The 23,215-nt window shown below is 42.8% G+C and overlaps 1 protein-coding gene across 1 annotated transcript; it reads right to left on the bottom strand.

Annotated features, from left to right (window-relative positions):
* Positions 1-1,721: 1,721 nt before the first annotated feature.
* On the bottom strand, positions 1,722-21,992 carry LOC134210373 (peptidyl-alpha-hydroxyglycine alpha-amidating lyase 2). Its single transcript, XM_062686427.1, has 5 exons — positions 21,775-21,992; positions 20,985-21,289; positions 3,336-3,508; positions 2,763-3,263; positions 1,722-2,703 (listed from the first exon to the last, which is right to left on the bottom strand). The coding sequence occupies exons 2-5, from the start codon at positions 21,198-21,200 to the stop codon at positions 2,409-2,411; spliced, it is 1,185 nt and encodes a 394-aa protein (XP_062542411.1). The 5' UTR covers positions 21,201-21,289; positions 21,775-21,992; the 3' UTR covers positions 1,722-2,408.
* Between the last annotated feature and the right edge of the window lie 1,223 nt (positions 21,993-23,215).

Below are 23,215 nucleotides of genomic sequence, written 5' to 3'. Positions count from 1 at the left end.
ACCTTACACAGTTTCTGCCCGGACACGGTTGTTTTCGCGAATATTTGCACCGGTGTGACCATGCGTCATCGCCATTCTGCCCTTACTTACTTACTTATGGATCCTGTACACCTCCGGTGGTGCAAAGGGCCGACTTGAAAGATCTCCATCTTGAGCGTTGCCCAGCTATCACTTTAACCAGGTTAGATTTCGGTCGACTTCTTTTTTTTCTTTATTGAGGCTTCGCCGCCATGAGCCTCTGGGTCTGCCTCTGCTGCGATGTCCCGCTGGGTTCCAGTTTAATGCTTGTTTACAGATTTCGTTTCCGCCTCACGTAGAGTGTGGCCAAGTCAGCCCCACTTCCGATCCCGAATTTCTGTTGCTATCGGCCTCTGGTGACAACGACGATGGAGCTCGTTGTTTGAGATCCAGTTGTGAGGCCACCAGGCCCGAATTATATACCGCAGGCATCTGTTAATGAACACCTGCAGCCGTTGAGTGTTCTCCACTGATACACACCATGTTTCGCTAGCGTATAACAGCACAGATTTCACGCTAGAGTTGAAAATTCGTATTTTGGTGCGTTCACTTATCTGCCTGTTTTTCCAGATATTTCTTAAACTCGCAAAGGCAGCCCTTGCTTTCTTGATTCGTGCGCCTATGTCGATCTTGGTACCGCTGTCTGACGCCATTTGACTACCAAGATATTGGAAGCTTTCAACATTCTCCACTGGTTGCCCGGCTACTGTGAAACTGGAAGGAGTCACCTGCCATAAAAGCGGACAACATCGCAAAGCGAATGTGTCGCGATGAAGGTACGTGGAATGCGGTAAGCAGAGTCGTGACGCAAATACTGTCAGAGGTGCAGCGTTGATGGAGATGGGACCAGCAAATAAGCGTCGGTTTGGAGGGAAATCCAGCACAGTGAGCAGTGTTTGGTCTCGAGTCGTCGGGGCCCCAGCGAACCGGATGTCTTCTGCCAACCGGAATCGTCCACGTAACAGTGGATCTGAGCGTGGTCCCAGGGAAACAGAGGCAAGAAGGGCAAGGGACCCGGGTTTATCCTAGATTCAAAAGGATTAAATTTTGATTCAGGAAGTGTGAATACATCGTACGCTGCTTCGAAATCAATGAGGAAATGAGGAGTCTGCATGTTGAACTCTCGGAATACATCAATGATCATCCGCAGGCTAAATATCTGATCCGTCGTTGATCGGCCCTCACGTAAACCTGCCCGGTATTCGCCGACGAAGGACTCCTCAAGGGGTCTCAGTCTGTTACGCGACAGAATTTTGTACGCCGGGTTCAGATGGGTGATCCTTCTGCAATTGGCACACTCTAGTCTGTGACCTTTCTTATTGATCGATCGATGATATCATCCAAGAGGCAGATCTTCATCCTTCCATATGTTTTGAACAATGTAGTGGATCGAGTGATGCAGCACCTCACTTCCATATTTGAGAAGCTCGACCGGGATCTCGTCCTTCCCAGCAGCTTCACTGTTTTTCAGCACATATAAAGCCATTTTAAAACATCCAGCGTTGGTGGTTCCACAGCTTGAGTGTCGTCGACTATGTCTATCCTGCTCCCTTATACCTCCTCCAAATCTCCGCCTAGCGTTATAATAAACCTTCTATAACAAAATTTTAAATTGCGGCGATTTGAGATTCTCTCGTTTTAAATGTTACTCTGTTTATAGATAATGCTCTTCATACCCGATATTGGCACAAGTAAAACACATGTTTTTTAATCTACGTATAAATCTTTATTTTACATTGCTGGTTATCAGTTAGCAGCATTCTACGACATGGTTTTTGTGATATAGTTCTTCTGGTTCCTGCTTGAAGAGAATACAATCGATAAGATAAACTGGCAACATCGACTAAATACGTATCATATATTGCAACATGTTTAACACTCATAAATTCTTCTAACGTTGCGTATAAACTGCTAAATACAATTGAGGTGCCGCCCAAAGGACGTACCAACTAAGTGCAAATATTTCGTAATAGTTATAAATCATTCGGTTTCATAAACCGAACCTAGATGATAAACTGCTATGATAAAAGAACGGAAACTAAGATGAGATAAAGATGACCCCCAAAACGTTTGCAATAAATAACTGAAAAGCTCATAACACGTCTGGAATCTGTTCATGAAGTTACAGTTCATTGTGGTTTGTGATGGCTGTTGGTGTTACCATTTTGCTACCTATCTGTTCGGCTGAACCGCACACCGTTTCATTTAGTTCTGGACTTGTTGTTTCATAGGTTGGATGATTATTACGTACCAATTGCGTAGACAGCTCATACGAATAAGATATATTCATTTGGTCGGCTTTCGCCTTTGTGTTTCATTATTTCTATAAACATATGCGATTGATTCACACGGTTTGCTAGTCGCGGACTTGTGCGGGAGGGTGACCCAGCCTACATCAGTTCGAACTTCCAAACCTTATTTGGCCCGATTTCGGTTACGTACATTGCCGACCCGTTCGGGCAGAATGCGATCGAATGGGGGTTATCGAACTTGCCCCAATGGTCGATGATGGTCTCCGAACGCGGATCAATGGTGAATCCTCGCACAGGGATCATATCGGCCGTTGGACCATTGACGGCGTACACCAAATCACCGTAAGCCGCAACGTCGTACACGTGTCCAAGATCCGGTTCCTGGATCGTTGCAGCTTGGGTTCCTTCGCCGAATGAAGATTTCAGACCCGCCCTGTAGAGGTTCGTTTAATCAGATACACAAGAGCATAAAAAATTTGATTAGCTACTCACTTTGGGCAAACGACTCGCATATTTTCCCGATCGGCAATGCAGACCAAATCCAAATGCTCCAGTAATGTCAACCCGTGCGGAACTTGCAAGGACAGGAATTCCGGCGGCTGCGGTATCGTTCGAATGAGGCGGCCAGCTGCATTGAACTTCAGAATCCGGCTGTTGCAGTACCCGTCGGCGATAAAAATTTCTCCGGTTGTAGCCACCGCCGTTGCCGTTGGTTTGCACAGGTGGTTTCGAGAAGATCCCGGTTCAAAACGACGCCCTATCGTGATGCTTGGATAGTCGTGGTTCGGCATAAATTTGAACGCTTGATGCAGGGCGACGTCCGTAAGCCACATGTTCCCATTGCGGTCGATCGTCATTCCATGCGGCATGTAGAAGATTCCACCGCCGCTTTCATCGATCACCTCACCGGTCTTGGCGCTCAGCGTTAGGATCGTGCTGTCTTCGATGGGACCTTTCATTATCTGCTGATAGTGGTTACTCTCGTTGAAGCTTCTGTAAATTATTTGAAAAATCGTTGGTAAGTGATTGGAGAAAACAAACAAAGAAAAACAAATTCAATCGTACTCAGCATCCCAAACGCGGTGACCTCGTTGGAAGATGACCGGATTGCCGTCACGGTTGATCGATACTGCCGTGACCTGACCAAACTCGTGGCTCACCATGGGCCAGTTTTCGACGACACGGGGCTTAGGAGGACTGTCTAGGTGCGAGGTGTCGACTGGCTTCATCGGTGGTGACTGAAAGAAAATTAGATTCAGAAATTAAAGATTGCATTGAGTTGTAGATTATAAACCCACAAATAAAAAAAAACTTTTCTTTATCTTCAGCATAGATTTTTCCTCCAGCTACCGTGAGAGACGCCAATGTCCCAGTGGGGGATGTTATACCAAAAAGAAGTGCCATCACCTTCACAACTTTTTTCATCACACATATGACGGAAAAAGAAGTGAACAAGAAGGAAAGGAATGCAGATGAGATGAAGAAATGAAGTTTTGGAAAGGGGTTCTAGAACTATAAGAGGACAAATACAACGCATAAGCATGCAAGAGTATTTATCTCATTACCACATTGGGTGATGAACAGTAGAATACTCTTGACGGTTCAGGTTACCGAAGTCAATTTCACTTAGTAAGTGTTAACTAAATATTTGGAACGGCAGTTGCACCAAAAATAGTCAATGATACTCAGATAAAAACTAGCGTTTTCTTATTGGCATTACATCCCCCACTGGAACATTGCCACCTTGCAGCTGTATTGTAAATTAAACATTGAACAATACAACCTGAATATAACTAAGTATACTGCTGAGCTAGCAGCTATACATTATTCACTTGAGTAAATCGCATCCCTACATCCTGACTATTTTTTTATCTTCACCGACAGTCTAAGTTCCTTGGATGCTGTTCGTTCAATGCAACGGATTAAGCACTCAGCGTATCTTCTAAACGGAATAATAAAAACCTTGAGTTTTTAAACTGTCATTCACAATCACCTTGGTTTGGGTCCCTTCTCGTTGCTCGATCCCGGGAAATGAGAAAGCGGACTCTTTGGCTAACGTGGACGCTATGGAAGGAAATCTTTACGATCTGAAAATCACCTTCGATGAATTTTTCTCATTAGCTCGTCAGGAAACCTTGAACAGCTGGCAACAGAAATGGGCGAATAGGGAGCTGGGTAGATGGCTGTATTCAATTCGCCCGCAGGTGTCGAAGCGTCCATGGTTCAAAAAATTGAATATGGGACGAGACTTCATTCGAACCATGTGTCGTCTAATGTCCAATCACTATACTTTATATGCACTCAGAAGGAAATCTCGGTCCAGCAGCGTGTGGCCAGAAGAAGATGACCAAAAAACACGATCTCGTCGTATATCATACCTATATGATTGGACGGTGGTGAATTTAGTTACCGATGATGTGATAGGAGAGCAATAGGCATGTAGTCGACTCTCACCGGAGCCGAACAATTCCGTAAAGGTCGAGGCTGCCTGATAGATAGGAAATAGGTTTAGATGAGTTAGTTGTAGAAATCCCACCAACCGTGCGTAGAGGCTGCGGGCGAAATAATATTTATCCGTTTTGTGTGCTAGGATTAAGTCTAAATGTTAGATAATAAGTCAAAATAAATGTGTTAAATGTTAATAAATGTATAGTGTTTGCCTAGAATGTCGCGTGTGATTATTTGTGACTGAGGAAATTAGCAGTTAAATAGTCGTTTCCTTGGGGATCGTGCTATAGAACCAATAACTGGTAATAGTGTTTGGAAGGCGAACAAAATAAACAAAATCAACCCTACGAGTGTTGGAGAGTTATGTGCTATCGAAGGCCAAGGAAAGGGTTCAGTTCCCCAACACTCATCTTCACACATTTCCTAAACGATGTTGTCGGGGTTTATGGGAGTACTGACCGTTGATATCCAACTCCGTTCCGCCCTGAATCGTGGGCAGTCGAATATGACGTGCTCCGGTGTTTCTTCACAGTTCGGACAGGCCGGACAAAGTGGAGACTCTGCGTGCCCGAGTCTATGCAAATACTTCCTGAAGCATCCATTGCCTGACAGGAACTGCGTCAGGAAGAAGTTAACTTCTCCGTGTTTTATGTACTCCCACGACTGCAGGTTCGGAATGAGCCGATAGGTCCACCTTCTTTTCGAACTATTGTCTCAATCCAGCTGTCACTTTCCATAGCAGGCACAATATTCCTCCAATAACATTTTGATGGGAGTCATGCCTACTATGACGCAGACCACATCCATCGATATGGTCCGGTATGCACTTGCCACCCGCATAGCCATTAGCCTGTATGTGCTGTTGAGCCCTGTCAGGTTCCTCTTCGTGACGTGAAACGCTGGCTAGGAGTCTTCTCTTACTGCTACTAATCGCAGAGCTATTCGCCATTACTCTGGTCAATGCTGTGGCGGCTTTTGCTGCCTTATTGCAGGCGTTATCGAAGTGGCTGTTGAAGTTGAGCTGATCAGCGATTATCACCCCCAGGTGCTTTACTTCTTTACTCCGACTCGATGGTGACCTCCCCGACCGTGATTGTAGTCTGCTGAACTGCTTTCCGGTTGCTGATTGTCATCACTTCGGTTTTATGGTGGGCTAATGCCAGCTTTTTTCCGCACATCCAGTTCTCCACTATTTCTATGGCCTCCATACTACGTACTTCCACCTCATCTACTGTTTCTACTCCGATTACCAAGAGTTCCACGTCGTCCGCAAATCCAATTATCTTCACGCGTCTTGGTAGTCTGAGCTGCAATAACTCGTCGTACACCGCGTTCCACAACGTCGGTCCCAGGATAGAACCTTGTGGAGCACCAGCTGTTATTCCTACTCTCTTGAGTCCCTCATGTGTTACGTAAACTAGTGTCCGATTCTCGAAATAACTCTTTAGAATTCTGCAAAGGTATCCCGGAACCCTCATCCTGTGTAGAAACCTTTATTCTTTTGCTTCTTGGCTGCTTCAGCTGCTCCTATTACATCTCCAGGATAGCGTCAACTGTGGATCTGCTCTTCACGAGCCCAAACTGCCTGCACGATAATCTGTTATCGCCTTCTATGTAGATAGTTAATCTGTTGAGGATGACCTTCACCAGGAGTTATCAGACCGTGTCTAGCAAACAAATAGGTCTGTAGAACGATGGGTCCCCGGGTGGCTTAACCGGCTTCGGCAGCAATACAAGTTTTTGCCGCTTCCAGCAATCGGGAAAGTTTATTTCATCGATGCACTTCTGCAAAGTGCTACGGAACATAGCCGGGTTCGCCTGGATCGCTGCTTTCAAGACCAAGTTGGGGATACCATCTAGTCCAAGAGCTTTGTTTGCTTTTAGGCGTTTCGCAGCAGTGATGAGTTCCTGATTCGTAAGCAGGGCTTCGTCTGTACTGGTGTTATTCTCGCCATACGGTATGGGTGGCCAGCTCGTTGGCTCGTAGTGTGGAAACAGACTTTCGATAATTGTCCTAAGCTTTTCTGAGCACCTCTCTGGCGGTATCGATGGACCTCTAATCTTTGCCATAGCGTCCCTGTATGCACCCTCCCATGAGTTAGCATCTGCCTTACGACAGAGCTCTTGCATGCAGGCTGCCTTGCTGAGCCTAATTTTTTTTATGAAAGCAGCAGTTCAGGTCTCCGCCTAGGAGGCCAGAGGCAATAGTCGGCAGCTCAGTGCGCAGCGCCAGCGTGGGTCACTCAACCTTCCTCTCGGCTAGAAAAACGCCGGTGGAGGTTATTGATGGCCCATGGCTTGTGGAAGCGATGAACCGCAAACGCCTTTCGGCTTTCGGCCTTCGAGGTGGCGACGGAACAGCTGGACGCCATCATCGACTTTGCGTCATCGAAACATAATATCAGCAAGGAGCTCAAGAGGAGCTTGCAGAAACTTCGAAAGTCGATGCTGGACGCCAAGCTGGAGAGGGCGGTCGGGACGGCCAAGTGTAAACCCGTGAAATCGGTGGAGTCGAGGTCTACCCAGACTGAGGCCCAAGGATTCGCGGACTTGGGCAAGGTCGAATCGACCGAAGGCGTGCCAGCGAAGACGGTGGTACCAAAGTCTACCCAGACTGAGGCTCAAGTATTTGCGGGTACGTCGGGGGTGACTGCTCCAACAGAGCAGACACAAAAACGGGGGAGACAGTCTCCAGGGGATGAGCTCCCAGGGGGCCGCTCCAAAACGCGGAGGGTTACTACCCTGAACAAGGGTAGTGGGGCTGGGAAGCAGAACCCCGGCCAGGTACCTCCAAAACCAGGGGAGGAAGGACCTGGAAAGGTCCGTCCACTCAGGAAAGACGGTGGTAAGGTGTTACGGCAGGCTGAAAGTTCTCAGCCGCACCAGACCAGGGAAATAGAGGGGGATGACGCCTCCTGGTAAGACGCGCGGCTACAAAGCAAGACCATGCTGAGGGTGGCTGGGTTCGATTCCCGGTGCCGGTCTAGGCAATTTTCGGATTGGAAATTGTCTCGACTTCCCTGGGCATAAAAGTATCATCGTGTTAGCCTCATGATATACGAATGCAAAAATGGTAAACTTGGCTTAGAAACCTCGCAGTTAATAACTGTGGAAGTGCTTAATGAACACTAAGCTGTGAGGCGGCTCTGTCCCAGTGTGGGGAAGTAATGCCAATAAGAAGAAAGAAGAAGAAGAAGGGACTATGGGCTTGGCGGCAATGGAAACGGTTTAGCGGGTCGGGGATGTAGTCCTGCCTCCCTCGGTGATCCCTAGCCCCGCACTTCCTAGTCAACCCAGCTGTTGAGCAGATTCCCCCTCCATTGCTTAGGAAGAAAAAAAAACATTGTTGCGGGCTCTCTGCATTCTCCTCCTTGCTCAAAGACAGTTGCGACGGAGTTCGGCGATCGTCCCATTCCACCAGTAGACTGGACGGCGGACATGTCGTGGCTGTACTTTTCTCGGCATGGTTGCATCGCAGGCTCGAGTCAATGCTACAACCAGCTCGTCTGGACTCAGGTTTACCAGATTGCGCTCAAATCTAATTGCCTCTGCTAGCACCTCCTTGTTAAAGGTTTCTGTTTTCCACCTCAGCTCTTTGGTATCACACTCACGTGCTTGTATCGCCATAGCTCTCACTTGCGTTTAATTCCCACTACCCTCCTGGTCTTTCGTCTCTGGGCGAGGACCTATGCCTCTTAGGCGGTGTGTTTTCCGGTTGCACTAGCTTTGTTTCCTGGTCTTGTTGGGCTCATCCGGAATCAGTCCATGCAAGGGCGTGTTTTGCATCAGTCTATTCTCTCTCAGCTTTTTCTGCTCTCTGCGTTAGGTTGTGCCACTCCGACGGCTGATGCTGCTCATTATTATCGCCTTGGTAGCTTACTTGCGTTAGCCTTCGCCTGGCGCTGTTCTTCCGCCTTTTTGGTCTGCTGAGGCGGAGGCCTCGTCAAACCACTTGTGACGAACGGATTTGACACACTTGCTCATTCGTTGAGTGTGTGTGTGTGTGCGCGCGCAAACTAATCTCACTAATTTTTTAGGCACTTATCCTTAATCGATTTTCTCGCATTTGTTGCTTTTGACGCGGAATCCTGTCCCATTGGTTCGTATCGAGAATTGGCCCAATCTGACTATGGGCTTCGGAGTTATGACTTTTTTGCAAGAAAAATTCTCACTCACTTTTTAGGCATTTACTCTTAGCTGATTTGCTCGCAACAAGTTTCATTCGACGCAGAATCTTATCCCATTGTTTCCTATTGAAAATTGGCCAGATCGGACAATGGGTTTCGAAGTCATGGCCAAAATACTATGTTTTGTTTGCACTAGAAAGGCACCATCACCGCTAGGTGGATTGATCAGGGTTTTACAATATTATTCTGAGAATATTATTGTATTCCCTTATCGCGACCAAACCGCGAGCCTTTGGCCTACGCGCTATCAAAGAGCAACGGGAACTCATCCGGACCGGATGAGTTGGGATATTTTGCAACGAAATTATGCTGTTATGCTCGTTATGCTGCAACCAGGGCTGTTAATGCGGCGTCGTAACATGGCACATGCACATAAACGTAACATTCAATCAATCTCACTATTCTTTTGAATATATTTAAACTGTGCTTGCTTGCAGAGTGTAAAATAATCGAAAATTTTTAGTAAAGTTCATTTTTCTTCATTTGTCAGTTCACTTCCAACACATTCATAGTCGGCTCTGCACAGTCAATATTCAGTTGAATATTAGTCATTGAATATTTATGCACATTTTACAAATTGATAAATTATCTGAAATCTGAACATGTTTCAAATGAGTAAAGTGATTTATCACACAGGACTGAATCCGATTTTCATCCGCGAGGCACTTTCAGCGGTCAACATCAACATATACAATGCTAATTATATTTTTTGTCTGCACATAGTAAACACATTCAGTGACAGTCGAATGAATGAGTTCGTGGAGTAGTCGTCTGACTATGTCATTCTACGTTTTGAATATTCATGCGATGTTTGCCAAAATTTGGACTGAAGTTGCTTCATGAAGATGAATATTTTAAGCTCTGCTTGCTTGTCAAATTCTGTCAAATTTAATTGAATATTGATGGAATAAGCTGCAATTTTACACGTCGTTGAATTTTCAAAATTATTTGCTGTGTGGGCATAAAAGTTCCATCGTGTTAGCCTCATGATATACGAATGCCAAAATGGTAACCTGGCTTAGAAACTTAGAATTGATAAATGTGGAAATGCTGAATGAAGACTAAGCAGCGAGGCAGAAATGTCCCAGTGGTGGATGTAGTACCAATAAGATTTTTTTTTCAACCTGGCGGGCAACTTGCTAAAAAACGGGTACCAATTATTTTGTGCTTTTATCCTTACGAGACGATCCAGCCTTGGGCTGAAAGTATCTTTATTAAAGATATAAAAAAAAAATTGGTTCCGATGGAAATTACCATAGCCTTTAGTTGGACCAGGCCACCATTGGTCCTCTGTAAGCTCCAGGAATGGTACATTATCGGCAACATGCTTGCCTTCATCAAAAACTTCCTCAACGAATGGACTTTCCGAGTGCTGATTGGCGACATCGCTTCCGATGAATTTGCCGAAGTGTACCTCTTTCTCATTGCCATCTGGCAGTGCACCTCTCTCTCATTGCCATGAATGAGGTCTTCGCGGTATTAACAGCCAATGTATTCCAGTTTGTTTATGCCGACGAAATCCTACTTGTTGTCATCGGTGGGACACCCGAATGGACCAGAATAAAAACACAGACAGTGGTAAGGGCTACCCGAGCAAAGTTTGAAATCAAATTGAAATCAAAATTTGCTGTTATGATGTCAATTATTTGATTACTTCAGTTGATCTCGTTTTGTATGGATTAACGGTTAACACAGCAGGAATGAGAGCATATTTTTACACTGTTAAATCATACTGAAAACACATTTTGGTATCAATGAAATCAACATGATTACTAAATTTGATATCATAAGATTTTTAATTTGATAACAAAATGAGTATTCAATTAGATTATGTTTATGAGCATTCATAACAACAACAGCATATTTTGTTTGCAGATTGCTTTTAATCTTCGTAAAACTCATATTAGATAATCGACATCATAATTTGATGTAAAGCTGCTATCATTATGATAACTGAGGAATGCATATTGAAAACATGTTGCGATATCAATTTGTATTAACTAATAAGTGACATCAAATTTTGTTTTCAATATAATCTCAACAGCAGAGCTTAATATCAATTTGCTCTCATTTTGTTAACCGACTTTGCTCGGGTATCCATCGGTGGGCCTTATCCGTAGCTCATACTCAACCGGAAGATCGTTAGAGTCCTTGGAGTGGATGTCAACCGGAAACTCACTTGCATACCGTACTTCTGGGTGGTGAAAGTTTCTTGTAAAATGCGTATCAACGTGATGAAAATCCTTCTAAAACAATAGATCCTCAAGCTGATGGTAGGCCAAGCCACAATTGATATCCGTCTGCTCTACGGCATTGAGCTAACCTGCCCCGTCTATCGAAGTCTCATTAGCGTCTTGTCGACTGTTTTCAACAGTCGGGCCCTTGCGTGTATTTGTCGCAAAGCTGGCTTTTGCGCTGCTACCACATCAGGAGAGCACAGGATCTTTCTCCTCGATGAAGCTGATCGGATTCTGCGAAACGTGGCTAGCACGTGTCTCCCGCCGGCGTCAACAAAACCATTGCCACCCGTTTCAGAAGAGGCGACAACACATACGAACTGAGAAGGTCGGTCCCAGAGCTCACTGCATTCGCTTCCGGATACACCGATGGTTCCAGACTGACCACTTTTTTTATTCAGACTAAGGCGGAAGTGTCCTGTGCGGTACATAAGTTTTCTCCATTCGGCTCAGTTCATGGCTACACGTCGCCAACCACGCAGTCTACGGAGGGTCCGCAAATCGTCCTCCACGTGATCTAACCACCTTGCACGCTGCGTACCTCGCCTTCTTGTGCCCGTCGGATCGTTGTCGAGAACCCTTTTTCACCGGGTTACTGTCCGACATTCTGGCTACGTGCCCGGCGTACCGCAGTCGTCCGATTTTCGCGGTGTGAACGATGGATGGATCTAGCTAAGTCCTTTCTGGCACCAAATTACTTAGCTTTAAAGGGAGAATTTGTGATAATTTTCGATTTCTATCCCTTTTTTCTTTGTTGTGGACCTTTACGCTGTGGAACTAGTCTTATTTCGGCCGGAGATACGGGTTTGACAATAGAAGTTAAAGGTTAACATGCGTACTTGCCCCACCCGTTACTGCGTACTTTTACCCCACAGCTCTAAAATTTATTCAGTTAATGGTTTTGACTTCTTGGAAAACCAACCGAATTAATGTTCTGCACCACAAAGTACTCTATACAATAGGTTATCGAAATGGTACAATGTTCACCTGATTGAACGTATAGATGGTATTGGAATACTAGTTGCGAAAACACAATTATTTTTAGCAAAATGACCAGAAAATTAACTATCTTCATATTCTCTTGTTGTTTATTCAAATCGTTTACAATTACACATGACAATAGTTGGTCAGAATATCTATCAAACTGATGCAGTGCTGCTAGTGTATCTTTTTTGTAACTTCAAAAAATCGAAAACGTACTCTTACCCCACGCGCACTCTTGCCCCACTCTACTCTACAGTATTTTTAGAATTCTAAAGATAATCTGTTCGTAATTTTGGAGAGAATTTTGATTAATATTCGGAGAAGAATTTGTTCGGAGTTCGTTTACAATTCTCAATTAAGTCTTTTTGGAATTCTGAATCGAATCTGCTTAAGATTCTGAGCATAATCCGTTTGAATCCCAATTTATCAGGGATTCTGAACAGGCTCCGTTTGAAGATTCCGGACAGAATCTATTTGCAATTCTAAAAAGAATCAGAATGGAATTCTGAACAGAATCCATTTAGGATTCTGAACAAAATACGTTCGCGATTATGAACAAAATATATTCAGGATTCTAAGCATGGAGAAAAACGTTGTGAAGTGAAGTACGTTGTCATAAAGCCTGTCCACGTTAAATTTCGGACACCCATCATCCCTTGCAATTTTAAAAAAAAAAATACGAGACACTGAGGAGATCAATTCACATGACAGTTGAATCTCTCCGCTTTATGTTATTCTTTCAGCGGGTTTTTATTCTTGCCCAAAGAGATAAAATGGCCAAAAATCAATTGGACATGGTCTCAGTGTCCGAAATTTAACGTGGAAAGGCTTTAATAGTTGATACAGATAGATTTTGCCAACTTGTTTTGGAAAATTAAAGTTTTCTTATTACGGAGCAATATGCGACACATTATTTTTACCTGTAGATCAAGCCTAAGCTCCATTAAATCTGCGATTAAATACAAATTTGATATTATCATAACTCTGCACAGTAAACTCAGATTACTGGGGTCGGTAAAATTTTACCGGGTTTTCAAACAGCTGAGCGTTCGGTAATGAGCCCGGTAATTTTTTGGATTACCGAACGCTCAGCAAACAAAAATCAATATGAACTGTCAAAAATTACAGTTTGTTCGGTAAAAAATTGACGACGTGTTCAGTAATTTCTGAGGCTGTTTCTTCACCGTGGCTGTCAATAAAATAACAGGACGCCGGTAAAATTTTACCAATATTTTCGGTAAAACTTTATTTGTATTACCGATCGATTGGTAAAAAGATGTTTTTTTTGGGTTCAAAATTCAAAATAGAAAATAATACTTCAAATAATATAATAAATAGGAAATAAGTAATGTTTGTAATAACAAATAGATTTTTAAGTGAAAGCGTATGGTGGAAATTACGCGATTATAAAATCACTTTTTTCCCTTTTGAAAGAAGGAAGAAGATGAGCGACAGAATGAATAAATTGCGATCTTATATTTCTGAGCTTTGCTTAAGAATCCTCTAAGAAAGACCTATTGTTTAACACAAAATATCGGAAGGCATTATTTTATTATGCTGAATATTTATATTTGTCCTGTTCGGGATTGTCCACAAGTTATTTTATTTTGAATTTAAAGTAAAAACTAAAAATGCAAAACTACGCAAGAGATAAAACTGCAACACCTTGAGTAATGCAAATGGCGACTAAATTTGTTATCAAGTTGCAGTTGCTGGTTAACAGATGTGTTCGGTAATTTTGTAAGCATAGTTGATTTTGTAAGCATAAAATATATTTTTTACGGTCCATGTCAGTATTTTTTTTGCCGAAAAGGCGAACAAAATATAATTGCCGAAAAAATCAGTATTTTTTTTTACAGGCGTCAGTAATTTTATTTCCATTAACTGAGTCACCGGTAAAAATATCATTTTTGACATTTGGTTTACTGATTTCTCAGTAAAATCATGTTTTACTGAGCTAGATCTGTAAAAATAATTACCGAACACCAGAACCCTGGTTAAGTGTGTGGGCGATAACATCGAAGTATATTTGTTGTTAGCCTACATAAGATCTAAGTACGAAGTTATGAATTTGACGAATTATAATGATAAAACTAGAAACGATATATAAATCATGCTTGAACTTTATATTGTGTATCCGGAATAAATTTATACCGCTTTTTAAACCGAAGTTGGATTTTTCTTCAGATACAGGCAACTTTCCCAACTTCGGAAGTAGTGCGCTGGATTCGCCTAAAGATGCGCTAAACAACGCATCAATTAGTTTGACAAATAAAACTTCGGAAGAAAGTTCGGTTCGGAAGTCCCGACTTCCGAATTCTAACTTGGTGCTACGCCGACAATACAGTAGCCGTTCGATAACTGCAAAATGTTTACTTTTTTTGTGTTCGATAACTGCAACGAATTCTAGACGTCAAACGGTTGTCAATCGACGTCAGATGCAATAAAAGTGCATCTAAATGTGCAGCGCAATGCAGCTGTCATTGAATCTGACATCAGTTTGAAGTTTAGCGGTCCGATAACTGCAAAACTGTTGCAACTATCGAATTGCAGTTAAAAAGCATTGCAGTTAAACGAGCCACAGGAAAAAGCTTTGGCCGCACTTTGGTTGGGGATCACTGCTCTATTGGATACACGATTCTCCGACAGCAGCATATAGGATTCCGCCCCGGACGATCATGTGGAGTAGGTCAACGAATTCGAAGAGTTTCTCTATTTTTTATTCATTTTATTCATTCATTTCATTTATTTAGTTTACATCTAAACAGATAACACTGAATCAACAATTTGACGCCACAATACAATCTCTCCATCCTCGAATGCGCCCCACGCTCGCCAAATCGTTTTGCACCTGGTCTGCCCACCTCGCTCGCTGCGCTCCATACCGTCTTGTAACTGCCGGATCAAAAGCAAACACCATCTTTACAGGGTTGTTGTCCGGCGTTCTTGCAACATGCCCTGCCCACTGTACCCTTCCGGCTTTAGCTACCTTCTGGATACTGGCTTCACCGTAGAGTTGGCGAGCTCGTGGTTCATTCTCCGCCGCCACACACCGTCTTCTAGCACACCGCCAATGATGATCCTAAGCACCCGTCTCTCGAATACTCCGAGTGCTTGCAAGTCGTCCACGAGCATTGTCCATGTTTCATGTCCGTAGAGGACTACCGGTCTTATTAACGTCTTGCACATGACACATTTGGTGCGGTGGCGAATCTTTTTCGACCGCAGTTTCTTCAGGAGCCCGAGGTAGGCCCGACTTCCACAGATGATGCGCCTTCGTATTTCACGGCAGCCGTTAGCAAGGATTTGAGGTAGACGAATTCCTCGACCACCTCGAAGGTATCCGCGTCTATCGTAACACTGCTTCCCAGGCGGGCCCTGTCGCGCTCGGTTCCGCCCACAAGCATATACTTTGTCTTCGAATCATTCACCACCAGTCCAACTTTTGTTGCTTCACGTTTCAGGCTGGTGTATAGTTCTACAACCTTTGCAAATGTTCGGCCGGCAATGTCCATGTCATCCGCGAAACGAATAAATTGACTGGATCTTTTGAAAATCGTACCCCGGCTGTTACACCCGGCTCTCCGCATGACACCTTCTAGCGCAATGTTGAACAGCAGGCACGAAAGTCTATAACCTTGTCTTAATCTCCGGCGCGATACGAACAAACTGGAGTGTTCGCCCGAAATCTTCACACAGTTTTGCACACCATCCACCGTTGCTTTGATCAATTTGGTAAGCTTCCCAGGGAAGCTGTTCTCGTCCATAATTTTCCATAGCTTTACGCGGTCTATACTGTCGTATGCCGCCTTGAAATCAACGAACAGCTGGTACGTTGGGACCTGGTATTCACGGCATTTTTGAAGGATTTGCCGTACAGTAAAGATCTGGTCCGTTGTCGAGCGGCTGTCAACGAAGCCGGCTTGATAACTTCCCACGAACTCATTCACTAATGGTGACAGACGACGGGAGATGATCTGGGATATCACTTTGTAGGAGGCATTAAGGATGGTGATCGCTCGAAAGTTCTCACACTCCAGCTTGCCGCCTTTCTTGTAGAAGGGGCATATAATCCCTTTCTTCCACTTTTCCGGTAGCTGTTCAGTTTCCCAGATTCTGACTATCAGTTTGTGCAGACAAGTGGCTAGCTTTTTCGGGTCCATGATGAGCCCATGATGAGCTCAGCTCCGATACCATCCTTACCAGCTGCTTTGTTGGTCTTTAGCTGATGGATGACATCCTTAACTTCCCCAAGGTGGGGGCCGGTTGGCTTCCATCGTCCACTGAACTGACGTAATCATCTCCACCGCTGCCTTGACTTTCACTGCCTGTACTCTCAGCGGCATTCAAATGTTCCTCGTAGTGCTGCTTCCACCTTTCGATCACCACTCGTTCGTCCGTCAAGATGCTCCCATCCTTATCCCGGCACATTTCGGCTCGCGGCACGAAGCCTTTGCGGGATGCGTTGAGCTACTGGTAGACTTGCGTGTTTCTTGAGAACGGTACAGCTGTTCCATCTCCTCGCACTCCGTTTCTTCCAGGCGGCGTTTCTTCTCCTGAAAAAGGCGGGTCTGCCGTCTCCGCATCCGTATATAACGTTCCACGCAGTGGCGACATCAGGTTGCTGCAGTCGCTCTAGGTCGTACCGTGGTGGTCGTCGGACCGAACATTGTTGATGACGGATAGTTTTGGGCGCAGTTTAACCATCACCAGATAATGGTCAGAGTCGATGTTAGCGCCACGATATGTCCTGAAGTCGATAATGTCGGAGAAGTGCCGTCCATCAATCAGAACGTGATCGATTTGTGATTCTGTCTGCAGTCGTTATCTCCAGGTGTACCGATACGGAAGGCTGTGCTGCGAATAGCCATATTCTTGGAGGCGGCAAAATCGATTAGTTGTAGGCCGTTTTCGTTCGTCAGCCGGTGAGCGCTGAACTTCCCAATAGTCGGTCTAAACTCCTCCTCTTGGCCAACCTGAGCGTTCAAATCTCCTATGATGATTTTGACGTCGTTGCTCGGGCAGCTGTCGTACTCACGTTCCAGCTGCGCGTAGAATGCGTCCATATCATCATCAGTGCTTCCGGAGTGTGGGATATGGACGTTGATTATGCTAAAGTTGAAGAACCGGCTTTTGATCCACAACCTGCACATTCTTTCATTGATCGGCCACCACCCGATCACGCGCCTTTGCATATCGCCCATCACTTTGAAAGCTGTTCCCAGCTCGTGTATGTTGCCGCAGCTTGTTTTTTTAAAGGCTGGCTTGCAGGGCCTGACACCAAACCCCCTAAATTTCCGGAGGACCATTCATCCTTATTCCCGTTGGACCATGGTGCACAGTTTCACTTAGGGTCCCTCGCTGGCACTCGGACGATGATCAGCCGCCCATAACATGGAGAACAGACGCTGTTGTGAGCCGACCCTGACATGGAGAACAGACGCTCAATAAGATTTGCACCTCCGGAGAGGAGCAAACCCCCCCCTTCCCTGTCAGCATACGATCATAGTTCCCACCGGGGTTTGGTTACCCGATCTTCCCTTAGGTTGCTAATATCCCGGCCAGCACCACGGGGAGGTAGGGATAGAAGTTGCTGGGTAAAACGCTAAGGACCGCATGATGGGGTCTATTTTATTCCTTCAGGAATGCGAAGTACCAATGGTACGCTTTACCCAGCATTTGCCGTGCCCTATTTGCTATTCATTGACTACGAAAAAGCTTTCGAGCTGCTTAACGGAGTTTTCTCTGACCCCATCCGGGTAGTCCCTGGAGCTAGGCAAGGATGTATTCTATCTCCGCTATCGTGCCGTAATCTGGCAAAGTGACGTATACGCCTTTTCAAAAATGGTGTTAACGAGTAGTACTCATCGTACTCGTTAATATAAACATGCATGTTTTGACCCTTCCTTCGGAAGTGTCTATAATTTCACTTTGTATGCGTTACGCAGGTGTGTTACGTATTGATCTATCAAGAAATCTCGTGAATTATTAAATAAAATGTATGGTATTTTAAACAAATACACTTTGACATTGAAAATATGATTATAACAAATAATATGACATGGAATTATGCCTATTTTTCTGATTTGTTTCAAAGAAACAAATGATTTTAATTTAGGAACATATAGAAGCATGTATAAGAAAATCTTCTCAGAAAAGCAAAAAACGTAAAAATTTAAAGGGATTTAAAAAAAATTTTCAGTGGAAGCTAGATAGCAAATGTGAGCATGTTTTGAGACACTAATAGATCACTTGTATGCATGTATGTGTGCGTATGTGTGCAAATTCTGAAATTTACTACCATAAAAATCTCGCTCATTTTTAAGGTATTGAACAAATTTAGTTTTACCAAATTAGGCATCCATAAGGCGAAATATATGTTATTATTGAACGCTATTGAGTTTCGCTCAGATCAATGACTGATTTAGTTAGTTCTGGATTAATTAATATCGAGGTCTCTGGAAATTACGAGTACAATATATTAAACCACCGTTACGATAGTTACTAACCATGTCACAATAGTTATTCAATTCGACGAGCGCCTCATAGATAGGCAGCATGAAGCACAGTACGTTATCATTCGTTAAGTTGTCATTCAACCCATGACATCCGCCTTTGGGTAGGCAATTATTTTGTCAGCTTCACGGTAAATCACCGTGGGAAGCTGAGTATTTTTATCTCGGTTTAAATACTGGAGTCTGGAAAAAATTCCTTATAACTAAAGCCTCAAACGCAATACAACGGAACGGCGACGGAAACGAAAAATTTGACAGTTAGCCCATATATTTTCTGTCAAATTTGCCGTTTTCGTTGCCGTTCCGTTGTATTGCGTTTGGGGCTTAAGGAAGGGTCAAAATCTCACTGTAGGTGGATTAATCTGGGTTTTTAGACTTTAGTATTGTTTTGAATTAAGATTAAGTTCAACACAAAAAAAAACGGAAAACATGTATGTTGTGAAATGGCGCATACGTCACTTTTTCAGATTACTGCAGTACTGTTCCTCATCGTAATCGGCAGGGTGCGATTGACCGTGTACCAAACCGTGGACTGCTCTGGCAGCCTCCCAGGATATAGTTCGTTTACATTGGCCCTATGTAGCCGTATGGAAGCTCATGATGCATGAGTGAATGAGAGAGCGCTTTTAACCTTCCTAATGTATTTATAAAAGGTTACACATTGTGCAATGAGGTTCATTTGGACCCAAGATTTTATCATGATCCTCAAAACTCAACCGATTCTAGATTTTTGTGTACCAAACAAAAGCTGTAGATTAGGGTGCAAATGAAAATGATATTTTCGAATTTCAAAAAACTACATTGGTCACAAGTTTCATTACCAAAATATGACCCCATGCAAAATTTGAGCTCAATCGGACATGATTTAGGGGTGCCTAAATATTATCAAAGTTTTGAAATTTTTACCCATGAAAATTTTTCTAAGGAAAAGTCGAAAATCGATTTTTTGTTTTTGATGCCAAATGACTTGAAAATGCATGAAACGTCGAGATCTGACGCTACTTTTTGGAACTTAGAATTTTTTTTAAGACATGAAATTTTTTCATCGAATTTTAACACCGGACGATATGCAAACGTTTACGTAACCAAAAATATCCCCCTATGAAAAATTTGAGCTAAATCGGACATGATTTAGGGGTGCTTAAAATTAATCTTTTTTTTTTTTCTCACAAGGAGCAATTTTTTTTTTGTTTTTCGATTCCAATTAAAAAACTGATTGTTTTGGGAATTTGAAAAAAAATCTTGTGGCGAAAACAATTTTTCATTGAATTTAAAAACCAGACGTTATGCTAACATTTCCTAATCCCTAAAATATGCCCCTATGCAAAATTTGAGCTCCATCAGGCAAGATTTTTGGGTGCTCAAAATCTTGCTATCAAAATTTTGATTTTTTGTAACTTTGAAAACTTTTGAGATCAGATTTACGGAGAAAATTATTAGTTTGCTAGGCAATGTTTATTACAATGAGGATTATTTTTACGCGGTACCGCATGAGTTCAAAACACAACGTGTAAAGATCAAGAAAACTAATAATGTAGAAACACCAATGGAAAAAAAAAAATTAAGTTTTGATTAGTCCCAAAAACGTTCATTTGCACCCTACTGTAGATTTCTAGAATGAGGTGATTTATCCAAAATTGACCTCTCTAGCCCTTGGGAAATCTATACCAAGGAGACACTGTTTGAGTTTCTCAATTGGGCATCTAAATTTGGAGTTTCATTCTATGAAACATAAAATTGCTCACGATTATGTGCTCTGATGATTTATTTCATCTATTGAGCGGTCATCGGAAAGCCTCTGGGAGATCTGATTGATCGCGATTTTTTCGTAACCATTCATACCGGCGAATTGTAAATTTGGTTAGAATGCGACTGAGTCATAAAATCAGTAAGGCCTGATGATAATACTGTTAATATTTGATAAAAAATTGTCTTCTTCAACTCGAGTTTTTTTTACAGAAATCTTAATGAGATGCAATAATACATTTTTAAAAATCTTCTTGATGAACATATCCGATGAGTTTTTCCTTATCCTGTTTGAATATTTTTACCGATCTAAGATGGAAGATGTGCGAAATTTCAAATTTGATGTATATTAGATATTAATTCCAAATAGTTTTTCGTAGATTGTTCAATGAATTAAATGAATGACCGCTAGATAACATAATGAGGTGAAACCATTTTTCGTTTCCACATTTTATGAAATCATATCAGATACCTTTCTACTGTATTCTATCACTGACTTTACATAAAATTTAATTCCTGTGCGATTGTTTTCAATTTGCTCCCAGTTTTCGCTTCCAAAATGAGTATAGAAAAATTAACAATTCTAAGTAAACTCACCCCATCGTTCGGTGCATCGTTGAGTGCATCCTCGTAAGCCCGCTCCATGATCATCTCCCGCATCCGCCGGAAAAAGTTGCTATTCAGCAGATCCGCCTCGCGAGGTGTCATTCCCGACACCAATCCTTGGGGCATCGGTCGAACCGAACCGCACGCCCCGGAGAGCAGCACCAGAAACAAACCAGCAGCGGCCACCATTCCATTTCTTGGCCCCATGATGAGGCTTTTTCAACACTTTACACTTCGTTCTGCTCCTTGTTGCTGGGGGGTTGGGAGGCTTTTTCACTCCTCTATTCGGTAGCACTCTGTTTGCGTGGCACAGAAATGGGGAAGATGGAAGACAATTTCCGCTATTATTGAACTGATTGGAATTGTAATAGCGGTCAAGCGCGATGTTCAATACGGCGTAATTAAAGTAATTTGAGAAATGAGATTCCACGAGATTCATACATCGGTAGTACTTTAACAAACAATCATCCTTGGAAAATGATTACAATGGCACAGTAACTGATTGTATGTGAAATTGTTATTCGAAATCACTAAATAATTTAATGATTACATAAACAATATTTTGATTTTGAATACTTCGATGAAAATAATGCATTTTCTTTCTATCATCAAACATATATTAGTTTTATCTTTCGTATAAACACATAAATCGATTTTCACGACGGCAGTGGGATTTGCTTCACATGCCTGAAACATATGGTTCGCATTGTAGTTTCCCTCGGTTTCGATCTCACTAGCCGCGAAAATTGATTTCTTTACGAAGTCAAACGAAAAGACTTACGGAGATCGAACTTAATCAATCCAAACGTGCCACCTTCAAGCTGTCCATGGTTTCACAATGTCAAGCTTTCGGCGGTCCTGGGCTCGTTCGTCGAACTGACACACACGTCTGCTGTTGGCCACTTGCGATTTGGATGTGACGAGTCGTGGAAATTCGGGTAGTGAAAACTTTGGGAATGCTCTGCTCCCAAAAAAAACCCTGCTGTTATCACGAGCCTAACTATCCAAAGGTATAGATTGGAGGCTGGTTGTTATTGGGGAGCTCGTGTGCTCCACTGAGTGCCACGCAGTCGAAGAGCTTTCCCCGTGTGAAGATGGGAGAATAACGAACATTGCTGTTAGTGCGCATGTCCTTGGATAAGATTGCGGGATACAGCATGTGTTCGAATACGGTGTGTGTTAGTAAAATTCGTGATAGCTAATGTTGATTTAATAAAAACAAAAGCCAGAAAAAATAAAAGGTGTTCTCCAGGACTACTATGTGCCATCACTTCGGAGGAATAGGCAGGTTGTGCCATTGAGCACTAATCCTTGCTCTGAACATTCAGGTGGATGATGACGCCAATCACATCAGTAGATGCATAAGTATTAGATTGCTAATGGCGCTTCAAATCTTGTGATGTTTGTGGGGAATAAAGTGAGTCTGAAAAATGCATTTGCATTTGTTGGTTACATTGATGAATAAAGTGGAACGTATTTCTTATTTCATGATAAAAATAATGAAATAAACTAAAATATTTAAAAATGACATTAATAGAAAAAATGATAACGAATTTGAAATTCAATCGTAGTTGGCATTTGAAATGCCAGCATACTAAGAAGCTAATGAGAAGAAATTTGAAATTCAATCTCAGTAGGCTGACAGGAATTCTAGAAGATTCGAACGGCGAAAATAAACGATCATTCAGTGTTATGTTTTTGAGGCGTGAACATGCGAATTATCCTTCGGTGTTTCGCGCTTGTTTTCGTTGGTAAAAGGCAATTCGGAAGAAGGATTTGCTTGGCTACGACAATGACGTAGTCGTTGCTCCCTACAAGGTAAGAAAGGTCAGCAGTAGAAGAAAAGCTGAATGAGGCGAAAAAATATGGTAAGCCTCCGACGGGAAAATATGGCAAAAAAAAATGATAAGCTATGATTGGTGAAGGGTAAAAAAAAAGGTAAACCCCAGACGAGATATGGCAAAAAATAGTGGTAAGCCTCAGTCTGAAAAAATGGCAAAAAATAATGGTAAGCCATGCTATATAAAAGGCAAAAAAAATAATGGTAAGCCTAAGTTGGAAAAGAGAACGGCAAAAAAAAAGATAAGCCATGATATGCTAAGGGCATATAGAAAGAGAGAGAGAACGCGAGAAAATAATATGGCAAAAAAAATTAAGAAAAGTCATAAAAAAATTACAAACATGAAAAAAATAAGGAGTTTCAATAGACGAGAGAGATTTTT

Source organism: Armigeres subalbatus, chromosome 2 (genome assembly GCF_024139115.2).
Source record: "Armigeres subalbatus isolate Guangzhou_Male chromosome 2, GZ_Asu_2, whole genome shotgun sequence".
Classification (NCBI taxonomy): domain Eukaryota; kingdom Metazoa; phylum Arthropoda; class Insecta; order Diptera; family Culicidae; genus Armigeres; species Armigeres subalbatus.
The sequence above is the reverse complement of the archived record's forward strand: the minus strand, read 5'-3'. Positions and strand labels throughout refer to the sequence as shown.